This window comes from Phyllobates terribilis, unplaced genomic scaffold (genome assembly GCF_046119375.1).
Source record: "Phyllobates terribilis strain yellow unplaced genomic scaffold, ASM4611937v1 Scaffold_12__6_contigs__length_324123572, whole genome shotgun sequence".
Taxonomy (NCBI): Eukaryota; Metazoa; Chordata; class Amphibia; order Anura; family Dendrobatidae; genus Phyllobates; species Phyllobates terribilis.
In genome coordinates this window covers 12,090,146-12,103,880 of record NW_027362772.1, presented here as the reverse complement: position 1 = coordinate 12,103,880, position 13,735 = coordinate 12,090,146, and the positions used below count along the sequence as shown (strand labels likewise).

The following is a 13,735-nucleotide window of genomic DNA, read 5'->3' as shown; positions in this document are numbered from 1 at the left end:
AGACGAGGCTGGTAACTGGCAGGTAACTGGTGGGCGCTCCCAGGTGAGCGGTCTGACAGACAAGGCAGGCGGATGCTCCCAGGTGAGCGGACAGATAGCCAAGGCAGTTAACAGGCTGGTAACAGGTGAGCGCTCCTGGTGAGCAGGCTGGCAGGCTCGGCAGGTAACGGGCAGATAACAGGCTGGCAGGCAGGACAAGAAGTCAGGCTAGCAGCGGGACCTGAGGGCTGAAGCACAGATCAGACACAGTGCAAAAAACTTTGCTCGGCACCTCCATTTTGGAGGAGGTGCCTTATATATGGGAAGTCCTCCGGCAATTGGCCGGGGACTCCTTAGGACGACGCGCGCGGCCCCTTTAAGAGAGGGGGAGCGCGCGCGCGCCCTAAGCACAGTGCCCGGGAAGGAGCGCGCGCCGGCAGCAGCGAGGGAAGGAGCGCTGGAGGACGCCGCGCGCTGAACAGGAAGGTGAGAGGGACGGCGTCTCTGCCTAGCAGGAGGCAGAGACGCCGATGCAACATCTTAGTTAGACATTCCACAATGTAAGTCTTAAACACTTAAGCAGACTTCAGACATAGCAAAAAAATAATTGTTTTTCTAAATTAATAATGAATCTAGATATAAAAATTAACCATAACACCTCACATTCCTCAACCATGAATCTACCTAAACACCAGTGCATTCCCTCATCATCTCCTGCCTGAAATACTGCAAACTCCTGCTCTGTGGCCTCCCTTCTACCACTTTCGCACCCCTCCAAACTATCCTAAACTGTGCTGGTCGACTAATCCACCTGTCACCCTGCTATTCCCCGGCTTCTCCCCTCTGGCAATTCTTGCACTGGCTCCCCGTTGACCAGAGACTCTAGTTGAAAAGCCAAACTTTGGCATACCAAGCCATCCAAAATGTGTCTCCTCCATGCATTTGTGACCTAGTCTCCCTGTACTTATCTGCACGCAACCTCCCATCCTTCCAAGATCTCCTTCTCTACTTCCCTCTTATCTCTTCTTGCCACAATCGCATACAAGATTTGTCTTGTGCATCTCCCCTGCTGTGTAACTCTGTACCCCAACACATCAGACTCTCGCCTACCGTGGAAACCTTGAAAAGGAAGATTGTGAGAAGCTGCCCACTTACTAAAGACTATGATACTTTTCCAGCACGGACCACCATTTTCGTCAATATTATTATTGTGTTTTATTAGCGATTTACTTGTTATGTTTTATATAGTTCTGCTTACTTGTCAGTATGTAAGATTCACTTGTAAAATGTCCAGCATTCCACTAATCTCATATTTATCTCAGTAGTCCATTGTTTCAGCAGCCAATAATCTCATTATGTGAGTGTAGATTGTAGACACAGTGGAGCCTTACAGGCAGGCTCAGATGAAGGCTTCTAGAATATTCTTCATTGTTTTAGCTAACAGTAAATGCTTAAGGGGAAGGGTGTCATCACTTCTGAGCTGGGAGGGGACTGTGACTAGTGAAGGAGAGGAGAGACATGCTTTAGTGAATAGATTGTGGAAGGACATTGAAGCAAGAGGATGGAGATTCAGGACTTGGAAGGATGGATGGATAAACATGTTACCATTGTGGGATCTGTCGTTTGGATTAACTTTCTTAAAGGATTGTTGCTTCGGGATACCTGTGTTTCCATCGTTTTATTTGCAGTATGGAGGATCGTGGACTGGGACTACATACTCTACTGGCTGGAGATACGAAATCTGTGGGCCAACCAAAACTTGGGAGACAGTGAGAGTGGCCTGATACAAAGTTAGTGGAACTACTGATTCCGGGTGGAAACTTAAGGACTGACAGAACTGTATTTTGGCCATTTACATGGAATTGCTTTATTACCATGGCTGTGATTAATAAAATATTGTTGCATCGTTAACCTGCCTAGGTGATTACTTACAACCCAGAACCTCAGATCTTTACAAAGCTGAAGACGCATTTCTTCTGGCAAGCGTACAATCTGCGGTAACCCTCGCTCCACCATACCGCTGCACGACCAGCTGTACCCTGACCTACTGTATCCTCACCCATCCCTTGTAGATTGTGCGCCCTCGCTGGCAGGGTCCTCTCTCCTCTTGTACTAGTCGGTGACTGCTTTTCACATGTAAAGCGCCACGGAATAAATGTCGCTATAATAATAAATAATAATAATTATTATACTACTTGTACTCCTTGATAGCACTTTCCTGGTGTCGACCCCTAGCTTGATGTGTTTTGGCAGCTTTTGGGCCCGTTTGAAGATGTTGTTTATGTGTTTGTTTCCCCCCCCCCATTGAATCCAATGACGTTCGGTAATGTTCGGCGAATGTCAGACGAATAAATCAGCGAATATTGCAAATTCGACAATTGTAATCCAAACCAAATATTGAAACATTCACTCATCTCTAGTCATGAGATCTCACCTATGATGTGTAGATGGCTGTGAAGGTCTTGTTTTATCCACCAGTAGTAACGCCTTTCCACTTGGCATTATATGCCCATGTTCCCTAGCGCTGCTTACTCCTGGTGTCCTGCTTCACTAGCAATCCGTCTGATGAAGGTCATGGTTTAACGACCGAAACGTTACATTTATGTGGATTGCTCTGCTTATATTCCTGTTGCACTATTAACTATACAATTAAAATTACACTTTCTGCAATTTTGAGTGCCGGATTCTATCTTTGTGTGTGTTTGTTTTATCCACCAGTATTATATGTTTTATACTTGTGTAATGAGAACGGTGGAAATGGCAGAATTAGAGCTGATCATAGATGTGACTTCTCCATCTGTCTGTGACTTTTACAATATTCTTTTCAGGGTGAAGATCTGACCCATAATCATAGTACAGAGACATATGTGAGGGGTGATGAGCGGTGTAAGGAGGAGATTCCTACATATGACTACCCAGGTGAGTAGTAACCACTAAATGCAGAGAAGTCACAGATTCTTCTCAGTCACCAGCGGTGGCTGCCTTATCGGTGGTGTAGTTCGGCCATATCACAATTGTGTGATCACCATTTTGCCTCTAGACCACAACGTTATCCTCCACCCAAAACTGTTCAAATGACTTTGGGTATTTAAAGTCCTTTTCTAGAGAACTTACAACCTGGAGGATCCACCTACCCCCTGGGATTAGATGATGCTGACCCTAACCTGCCCAAGTCTGTAAACTACAAAGCCAAATGACAGCGTACGTAGAAAGTGCTGACAAGTTAGAAAATCACTTGAAGAAAAATTTTATGATGAGCCTGTAAGAGAAAGCGGAGGGTAATGATGCTGTTGGCTTCCTAGATCCCTGATATCTTATTAGATGAATCTACCTTCTCTCTGTTCTGTGCTGCTGAATGTGCTCATATGGTCCCTACAAGACCCGGTCCAGTCTTTATGACCAAACCTCGCTTTTATGATCAATAACATTAAATGTGCAGTGAGGACCAAGCGTGAATTTCTGTACAATAACAACAGAGGTTCCCTTTATCCTGACTTTTGAATTTCTTTAAAAACCGACTAACTTCAAACAGGATAGTGATAAACTACATAAAAAACATTACACCTGTGCAGTGATATATCTCAAAGCTGTTTGTGGCTGATGGCTGTAATATACACTACTCAAAAAAATAAATGGAACACTTAAACAACAGAATATAACTCCAAATAAATCAAACTTCCGTGAAATCAAGCTGTCCACTTAGGAAGCAACACTGATTGACAATCAATTTCACATGCTGTTGTGCAAATGGAATAGACAATAGATGGAAATTATTGGCAATTATCAAGACACACTCAATAAAGGAGTGGTTCTGCAGGTGGGGACCACAGACCACATCTCAGTACCAATGCTTTCTCGCTGATGTTTTGGTCACTTTTGAATGTTGGTTGTGCTTTCACACTCGTGGTAGCATGAGACGGACTCTACAACCCATAGAAGTTGCTCAGGTAGTGCAGCTCATCCAGGATGGCACATCAATGCGAGCTGTGGCAAGAAGGTTTGCTGTGTTGGTCAGCGTAGCGTCCAGAGGCTGGAGGCGCTACCAGGAAACAGGCCAGTACACCAGGAGACGTGGAGGAGGCCGTAGGAGGGCAACAACCCAGCAGCAGGACCGCTACCTCCGCCTTTGTGCAAGGAGGAACAGGAGGAGCACTGCCAGAGCCCTGCAAAATGACCTCCAGCAGGCCACAAATGTGCATGTGTTTACACAAACAGTTAGAAACCGACTCCATGAGGGTGGTATGAGGGCCCGACGTCCACAGATGGGGGTTGTGCTCCGTGCAGGATGCTTGGCATTTGTCACAGAACACTAGGATTGGCAAAGTCGCCACTGGCGCCCTGTGCTCTTCACAGATGAAAGCAGGTTCACACTGAGCACATGTGACAGACATGACAGAGTCTGGAGACGCCGTGGAGAGCTATCTGCTGCCTGCACCATCCTTCAGCATGACCGGGTGGGCAGTGGGTCAGTAATGGTGTGGGGTGGCATTTCTTTGGAGGGCCGCACAGCCCTCCATGTGCTCGCCAGAGGTCGCCTGACTGCCATTAGGTACCAAGATGAGATCCTCAGACCCCTTGTGAGACCATATGCTGGTGTGGTTGGCCCTGGGTTCCTCCTAATGCAGGACAATGCCAGACCTCATGTGGCTGGAGTGTGTCAGCAGTTCCTGCAAGATGAAGGCATTGAAGCTATGGACTGGCCCGTCCGTTCCCCAGACCTGAATCCGATTGAGCACATCTGGGACATCATGTCTCGCTTCATCCACCAACGTCACGTTGCACCACAGACTGTCCAGGAGTTGGCGGATGCTTTAGTCCAGGTCTGGGGGAGATCCCACAGGAGACCATCTGCAACCTCATCAGGAGCATGCCCAGGCACTGTAGGGAGGTCATACAGGCACGTGGGGGCCACACACAATACTCAGCCTCATCAGGAGCATGCCCAGGCGTTGTAGGGAGGTCATACAGGCACGTGGAGGCCACACACAATACTGAGCCTCATTTTGACTTGTTTTAAGAACATCAAAGTTGGATCAGCCTGTAGTGTGTTTTTCCACTTTAATTTTGGGGTTGACTCCAAATCCAGGCCTCCATTGGTTAAGAAATTAGATTTCCATTGATGATTTTTGTGTGATTTTTGTTGTCAGCACATTCAACTTTGTACAGAACAAAGTATTCAATGAGAATATTTCATTCATTCAGATCTAGGATGTGTTATTTGAGTGTTCCCTTTCTTTTTTGAGCAGTGTACATATACAGTACAGACCAATAGTTTGGACACACCTTCTCATTTAAAGATTTTTCTGTATTTTCATGACTATGAAAATTGTACATTCACACTGAAGGCATCAAAACTATGAATTAACACATGTGGAATTATATACTTAATAAAAAAGTGTGAAACAACTGAAAATATGTCTTATATTCTAGGTTCTTCAAAGTAGCCACCTTTTGCTTTGATGACTGCTTTGCACACTCTTGGCATTCTCTTGATGAGCTTCAAGAGGTAGTCACCGGAAGTGATCTTCCAACAATCTTGAAGGAGTTCCCAGAGATGCTTAGCACTTGTTGGCCCTTTTGCCTTCACTCTGCGGTCCAGCTCTCCCCAAACCATCTCGATTGGGTTCAGGTCTGGTGACTGTGGAGGCCAGGTCATCTGGCGTAGCACCCCATCACTCTTCTTCTTCGTCAAATAGCCCTTACACAGCCTGGAGGTGTGTTTGGGGTCATTGTCCTGTTGAAAAATAAATGATGGTCCAACTAAACGCAAACCGGATGGAATAGCATGCCGCTGCAAGATGCTGTGGTAGCCATGCTGGTTCAGTATGCCTTCAATTTTGAATAAATCCCCAACAGTGTCACCAGCAAAGCACCCCCACACCATCACACCTCCTCCTCCATGCTTCACGGTGGGAACCAGGCATGTAGAGTCCATCCGTTCACCTTTTCTGCGTTGCACAAAGACACAGTGGTTGGAACCAAAGATCTCAAATTTGGACTCATCAGACCAAAGCACAGATTTCCACTGGTCTAATGTCCATTCTTTGTGTTTTTTAGCCCAAACAAGTCTCTTCTGCTTGTTGCCTGCCCTTAGCAGTGGTTTCCTAGCAGCTATTTTACCATGAAGGCCTGCTGCACAAAGTCTCCTCTTAACAGTTGTTGAAGAGATGTGTCTGCTGCTAGAACTCTGTGTGGCATTGACCTGGTCTCTAATCTGAGCTGCTGTTAACCTGCGATTTCTGAGGCTGGTGACTCGGATAAACTTATCCTCAGAAGCAGAGGTGACTCTTGGTCTTCCTTTCCTGGTGTGGTCCTCATGTGAGCCAGTTTCTTTGTAGCGCTTGATGGTTTTTGCAACTGCACTTGGGGACACTTTCAAAGTTTTCCCAATTTTTCGCACTGACTGACCTTAATTTCTTAAAGTAATGATGGCCACTCGTTTTTCTTTACTCAGCTGCTTTTTTCTTGCCATAATACAAATTCTAACAGCCTATTCAGTAGGACTATCAGCTGGGTATCCACCTGACTTCTGCACAACACAACTGATGGTCCCAACCCCATTTACAGTTATATGAAAAAGTTTGGGCACCCCTATTAATCCTAAGCTTAATGTTTTATAAAAATTGGTGTTTTTGCAACAGCTATTTCAGTTTGATATATGTAATAACTGTTGGACACAGTAATGTTTCTGCCTTTAAATGAGGTTTATTGCACTAACAGAAAATGTGCAATCTGCATTCAAACAAAATTTGACCGGTGCATAAGTATGGGCACCTCACCAGAAAAGTGACATTAATATTTAGTAGATCCTCCTTTTGCAAAAATAACAGCCTCTAGTCGCTTCCTGTAGCTTTTAATGAGTTCCTGGATCCTGGATGAAGGTATTTTTGACCATTCCTCTTTACAAAACAATTCCAGTTCAGTTAAGTTTGATGGTCGCCGAGCATGGACAGCCCTCTTCAAATGATCCCACAGATGTTCAATGATATTCAGGTCTGGGGACTGGGATGGCCATTCCAGAACATTGTAATTGGTCCTCTGCATGAATGCCTGAGTAGATTTGGAGCGGTGTTTTGGATCATTGTCTTGCTGAAAGATCCATCCCCTGCGTAACTTCAACTTTGTCACTGATTCTTGAACATTATTGTCAAGAATCTGCTGATACTGAGTGGAATCCATGCGTCCCTCAACTTTAACATGATTCCCGGTGCCAGCATTGGCCACACAGCCCCAAAGCATGATGGAACCTCCACCAAATTTTACTGTGGGTAGCAAGTGTTTTTCTTGGAATGCTGTGTTTTTTTGCCGCCATGCATAACGCCTTTTTATATGACCAAACAACTCATCCTTGGTTTCATCAGTCCACAGGACTTTCTTCCAAACAGAAATTGGCTTCTCCAAATGTGCTTTTGCATACCTCAGCCGACTCTGTTTGTGGCGTGCTTGCAGAAAAGGCTTCTTTCGCATCACTCTCCCATACAGCTTCTCCTTGTGCAAAGTGCGTTGTATAGTTGACCGATGAATAGTGACACCATCTGCAGCAAGTTGATGCTGTAGCTCTCTGGAGGTGGTCTGAGGATTGTCCTTGACTGATCTCACCATTCTTCTTCTCTGCCTTTCTGATGTTTTTCTTGGCCTGCCACTTCTGGCCTTAACAAGAACTGTCCCTGTGTTCTTCCATTTCCTTACTATGTTCCTCACAGTGGAAACTGACAGGTTAAATCTCTGAGACAGCTTTTTGTATCCTTCCCCTGAACAACTATGTTGAATAATCTTTGTTTTCAGATCATTTGACAGTTGTTTTGAGGAGCCCATGATGCCACTCTTCAGAGGAGATTCAAACAGAAGAACAACTTGCAAGTGGCCACTTTAAGTAGCTTTTCTCATGATTGCATACACCTGGCTATGAAGTTCAAAGCTCAATGAGGTTACAAAACCAAAAAAAGGACTTTAGTAAGTCAGTAAAAAGTAGGTAGGAGTATTTAAAACAAGAAAATGATAAGGGTGCCCATACTTATGCACCTGTCAAATTTTGTTTGAATGCAGATTGCACATTTTCTGTTAGTACAATAAACCTCATTTCAAGGCAGAAACATTACTGTGTCCAACAGTTATTACATATATCAAACTGAAATAGCTGTTGCAAAAACACCAATTTTTATAAAACATTAAGCTTAAGATTAATAGGGGTGCCCAAACTTTTTCATATAACTGTATAAGGCAAGAAATCCCACTTATTAAACCTGACAGGGCACACCTGTGAAGTGAAAACCATTTCTGGTGACTACCTCTTGAAGCTCATCAAGAGAATGCCAAGAGTGTGCAAAGCAGTCATCAAAGCAAAAGGTGGCTACTTTGAAGAAACTAGAATATGAGACATATTTTCAGTTGTTTCACACTTTTTTGTTAAGTATATAATTCCACATGTGTTATTTCATAGTTTTGTTACCTTCAGTGTGAATGTACAATTTCCATAGTCATGAAAATACAGAAAAATCTTTAAATGAGAAGGTGTGTCCAAACTTTTGGTCTGTACTGTACATCACGCCTGCAGGAGATGTGTTGGCATGGCTCGAGCCCTGGTTTCATGGATTCATTCCATGTTATAAGTTCCATTGTTTTCAATCTTAAATAATTCAGATTACTGAATAATCTCTCCTGAAATGGGGGCACTAATACTTTCTCTACTCTTCCGGTCAGGACTCATAGTAGCTCCAATTGTCCACCATAAATGAGTGCAACTCCAGTTAAGTGTTGGGGCTCTCCCCTCATACATATGTTGTTGTTGTTGAGTCTGTATCATTGAATAAAAAAAAATTATTTTTTGTTACAGGTCTATTCTGTTTGATAGTTTGATTGTAGTGAGATCGGCCGGCCTCAATTATGTGAGTCTGTGAGTCTCCCTGGTAGTCTTTAAAAAAAAAAAAAAAAGTTCTCCATTGCCTCTTCCAAATGCCCGAGATCTAAATTTAAGACACCTCAGCTCTGCAGTATGGTAAAAAACTTCACTTTAAATGTCTAATATTTCTTCTTGACACTCATGTGACAGAAAATATTGTCCCTTACGATAGTTTAGATGATGAAGAGCCACCGAGCCCCAGACTCTAATTACCCCAGAGAGGTTTCTCCACTAGTTACTCATTTTTTGCTGATGAAGACTGATGAGTTTGATAATTTCAGTAGATGTGTTATTGTCTATACTCACATTGGGACTACAGTAGTTAGTACCCAAAATACTCTGATTTAACCTCTTCCCGCAGACAGTTTTTTGTTCCTAATCAGGGTCCAGTTTTCAAATCTGACGTGTGTCACTTTATATGGTGATAACTTTTTAATTCTTCTCAAATGATAATAGTAAACAAATGGACCTTACAAATCATTTTAAAACTTTTCTTGAGTCTGACAATCCCCTATATACGGTTGTACACTACTGTCTGGGCACATGGCAGGTTAAGAAGGGAAGGATCGCTACTTAGCTCTTTGAATGCAGATTTTCCTGGAATAGTTTGCAGACACAATGTATTGGGGGCACTGTTCGTGGTCACCTGGCAGCTCAAAAGATGGCTACCGCAAACAGGCTTTGTACTAACTACTCCATTTACAGATTTCACAAATTACTTTGCTCATTACCCTTTAACCCCTCTACATGAATCTGGACTTACACAGAGACCCCTAGGCTTGGGCCACGGTGTTACCTGCTTTTCTGTGGAGTGAGATGGGAAGAAGAATAGTCAGGTAGCCGGATCAGAACCAGGAGGGCAGATAAAATACAAAATCAGAAGACACAAGAGTAGTCCGTAAACGGGCCGAGGACACAACCGGAAACAAATACACAAGCCGGGAGCTGATCACAGAGGACTGAACCAGAGGAGAACAAGGCTGGATCTGGCAGCTTCCGGCAATATACTTCCAGCTTTAGTAGGGTGCGGTGCTTTCCAATTGGCTGAAGCAGGGAGCAGATTACTTCAGTTGGACAGAACACACAACCATACCGCCAGACTGGATGGTACTACTGGTCCCAGTCACCCTAATCTTAGTGGCTGGACAGAGCCTGCACCACCCAGAGCTTCTGGTTCGGATGTCTCTTCTATCACTAGCGCCGCCTGCTGAATGAATAAGGTGGTGCCTGGTGACAAAAGCAGATGTCACAGGAGTCGAAGCAGGAGGAGAAGCAGACATCCCAGAGGAGATGGGACACACCTGTGCCCGCAGTGGATGTTGGAGAGTGAAAATTGCAAGTATGACATTTTATTGCTCAACACATAGTGCCCAGATTGTGCTCCAGGAGACAAACACAGCGTAAATTAAGTGGGTTCTTCTCATTATAGTAATGCCAAATACATGGATGCTAAATGTGGTTTGGGTGCACTTCAAGGCTCAGAAGCGAGGGGAGATCTGACTTTTGGAGAGCAGATATTGCTGGATTGGTTTATAGAAGCCATGTTGCTTTTCAAGAACCTTTGAGCCACTAATAATGTTTTTATTAGCCTCTGTTTTTCTGCTGACAGATGATGGACCTGAGTGGGGTTTTGTTTTTTTTGTGAAATGAGAGAAACAGAATGAACAAACAGTTGAACACCACGCTCTACTGGTTCATCCTATGAGGTTTTCTGTTAGACTGTAAACGGTCATTGTCCTGGTGAATAATTAAATTTTTTATATAACTTGCCTTTTTTACGGACAGTTTAAGTAGAATTGTTTAAAAATATAAAATTCAAGGATTTTTTATTAAAAAAAATAATAATTGGTTTTATTTTTGGCAGATGACTGTACCAGGAGTTCAGAGGGACTGCTGACATCTTCAATTTCTAAATCGGATGATCTTGAAATCCCACAGGATACAATTGAAGTGAATGCCATTACTCCAGATTTACCATCATCCCTTCACAGCAAAGATCTGTCAACTGATCCTTTGAAACAGGTCCTGTCTTCTGATTCATTACGGACTACTAAGGAAAATCAAAGTCACAAAATAAGCATTAACAAACAAATTGCTCCTAAAGCAAAGACTCCATTTTCAGGTTCAGAATATAGAATTAGTTTTCCTCTCAAAAAGTATTTTCTTAAACATCAAAAAATTCACACAGCGAAGAATAGATTTTCTTGTTCAAAGTGTGGGAAATGTATTAATCAGAAATCAGATCTTGTTAGGCATGAGAGAATTCACACCGGGGAGAAGCCATTTTCATGTTCAGAATGTGGGAAATGTTTTACAGAGAAATCAAATCTTAACAAACATCAGAGAACTCACACAGGGGAGAAGCCATTTTCATGTTCAGAATGTGGGAAATGTTTTGCAACAAAATTAAATCTTGACAAACATCAGAGAACTCACAGAGGGGAGAAGCCTTTTCCATGTTCAGAATATGGAAAATGTTTTAACCAGAAATCTGAATTTCTTAAGCACCAGAGAACCCACACAGAGGAGAAGCCTTTTTCATGTTCAGATTGTGGGAAATATTTTACAGAGAAATCAACTCTTATCGTACATCAGAGAACTCACACAGGGGAGAAGCCATTTTCATGTTCAGAATGTGGGAAATGTTTTGCAAACAAATCAAATCTTATCACACATCAGAGAACTCACACAGGAGAGAAGCCTTTTTCATGCTCTGAATGTGGGAAATGTTTTGCAAACAAATCAAATCTTATCGCACATCAGAGAACTCACACTGGAGAGAAGCCATTTTCCTGTTCAGAATGTGGGAAATATTTTGCATCAAAATCAAATCTTAACAAACATCAAAGAACTCACACAGGGGAGAAGCCTTTTCCATGTTCAGAATGTGGAAAATGTTTTAACCAGAAATCGGATTTTGATAAGCACCAGAGAACTCACACAGGGGAGAAGCCTTTTTCATGTTCAAAATGTGGGAAACGTTTTAACCGGAAAGCGCATTTTGATAGCCACCGGAGAACCCACACAGGGGAGAATGCCGCAACTACACCCAACTAGTCTCTTTACAGACTAAAAAGGCCCTAGCTGCACAACTAAAAACGCCACCACGGACCTAACTCTCTTATAAGCCGATGAGGAGTTCTCTCAACAGGTGTACAATGGGATTTAGATCCAGATTCATTGCTGGTCAGAACTCTCCAGCACTTTGTTTCCATCCATTTCTCTGTGCTTCTTGAAGTATGTGTGGGGTCAGTGTCATGCTGGAAGACCCATGACCTAGGACGCAAACCCAGCTTTCTCACACTAGGTACTACATTGTGGCCCAAAATCCTTTGCTAATCTTCAGATTTCATGATGCCTTGCACACAGTCAAGGCACCTAGTGCCAGAGGCAGCAAAACAACCCTAAAACATCTTTGAACCTCCACCATATTTGACTGTATTGGTTGTAAATTTATTGATTATGTTGCGCACCATGGACAAAGGAACATCCGGATCTTTGAAGATTGACTTATAGCCTTGAAATTATTGATATTTTTCAACAATTTTGGTTCTCAAGTCCTCAGACAGTTCTCTTCTCCTTTTTCTGTTTTCTCCATGCCTAGTGTGGCACACATACTGTATGCACACAATGCAAAGATTGAATCAACGTCTCCCTTTTTTATCTGGTTTTAGGTGTGATTTTCATATTTGTTTACCCACAATTTTGGCAAGGTGCCAACAATTTTGTCCGGTTTAGTTTATGTGGTTTTGTGTGAAATTATGTTAAATTTGCCTTTTTTTTCTGTTTTCTTGTGTTGTTCCAATACACACAAAGGAAATAAACGTGTATAATAAAACATGTAATTGCAATAATTTTCTGGGAGAATTACTTCATTTGCTGGAACAATTTCAAGGGAGCCAACACTTTTCACCATGACTTGTTTTTGTTGCCTTTTTAATTTGTTGCTGCATATCATCCTCTACGTGTTCAGCTATATTAGGAGGCTTGTAGCAAACTCCAGTTAGCAGCTTTCCATTATTGCCATGTCCATGTACATTTACCTATACTGATTCTACATCAGGGATGTAAAACTCAAAACATGCAGAGGGCCAAAATGAAAAACTTGTACAAAGTCGTGGGCCAACCAGTATACAGTATAATGGGCCCCACATACTCCTCCATACAGAATAATGGGCCCCACATAATCCTCCTACAGCATGATGGGCCCCACATAGTCCTCCATACAGTATAATGGCCCCACATAGTCCTCCATACAGTATAATGGGCCCCACATAGTCCTCCATACAGAATAATGGGCCCCACGTAATCCTCCTACAGCATGATGGGCCCCACATAGTCCTCCATACAGTATAATGGGCCCTACATAGCTTTCCATACAGTATAATGGGCCCCACATAGCTTTCCATGAAGAATAATGGCCCCACATAGGTGTGGTGGTTCTAGTGTCTCGGGTCAGATATAATCACCCAGAGTTGGGCATGTGTGCTCTACATTGTCAAAGCTCCTCCACGCCCCTACCATGTCGTCATTGAACTCGAGGTCTTAAGTTGGTTTTAACAAAAATACCCACCACTTATTTTTCTTTTCTATTCGTTTGAACGTAGTGTAACCCTCTATGTTTGTCACCCAGTCATGGATTTCATCCAGTCAGGTTTCTGTAATGCCCACCACATCGTAATCTGTGGCTGACATAAGAGTCTCTAATTCATTCATTTTGTTTTCAAGACTTCTTGCATTTGCCTGCAGACATATAATACTATTAGCACATTTATTACTGCTACTTCTCCTTACTTTCCTTTAATGTCCCAGCCCCCCTAAATCCTCATTGACACCTACTGTCTCACTGTCTATTCT

At 43.0% G+C, this 13,735-nt stretch overlaps 1 protein-coding gene and 1 pseudogene across 1 annotated transcript in view; both read left to right on the top strand.

Annotated features, from left to right (window-relative positions):
- The window catches only part of LOC141171908 (gastrula zinc finger protein XlCGF66.1-like), a 28,120-nt gene extending 26,297 nt beyond the window's left edge, over positions 1–1,823 (top strand). Inside the window, exon 6 of the mRNA XM_073655557.1 lies at positions 1,668–1,823. Coding sequence (XP_073511658.1) covers positions 1,668–1,763 — 96 coding nt within the window. The 3' untranslated portion in view covers positions 1,764–1,823. The remainder of the gene's footprint in view (positions 1–1,667) is intronic.
- The window catches only part of LOC141171909 (uncharacterized), a 79,551-nt pseudogene extending 66,828 nt beyond the window's left edge, over positions 1–12,723 (top strand).
- Positions 12,724–13,735: the final 1,012 nt, after the last annotated feature.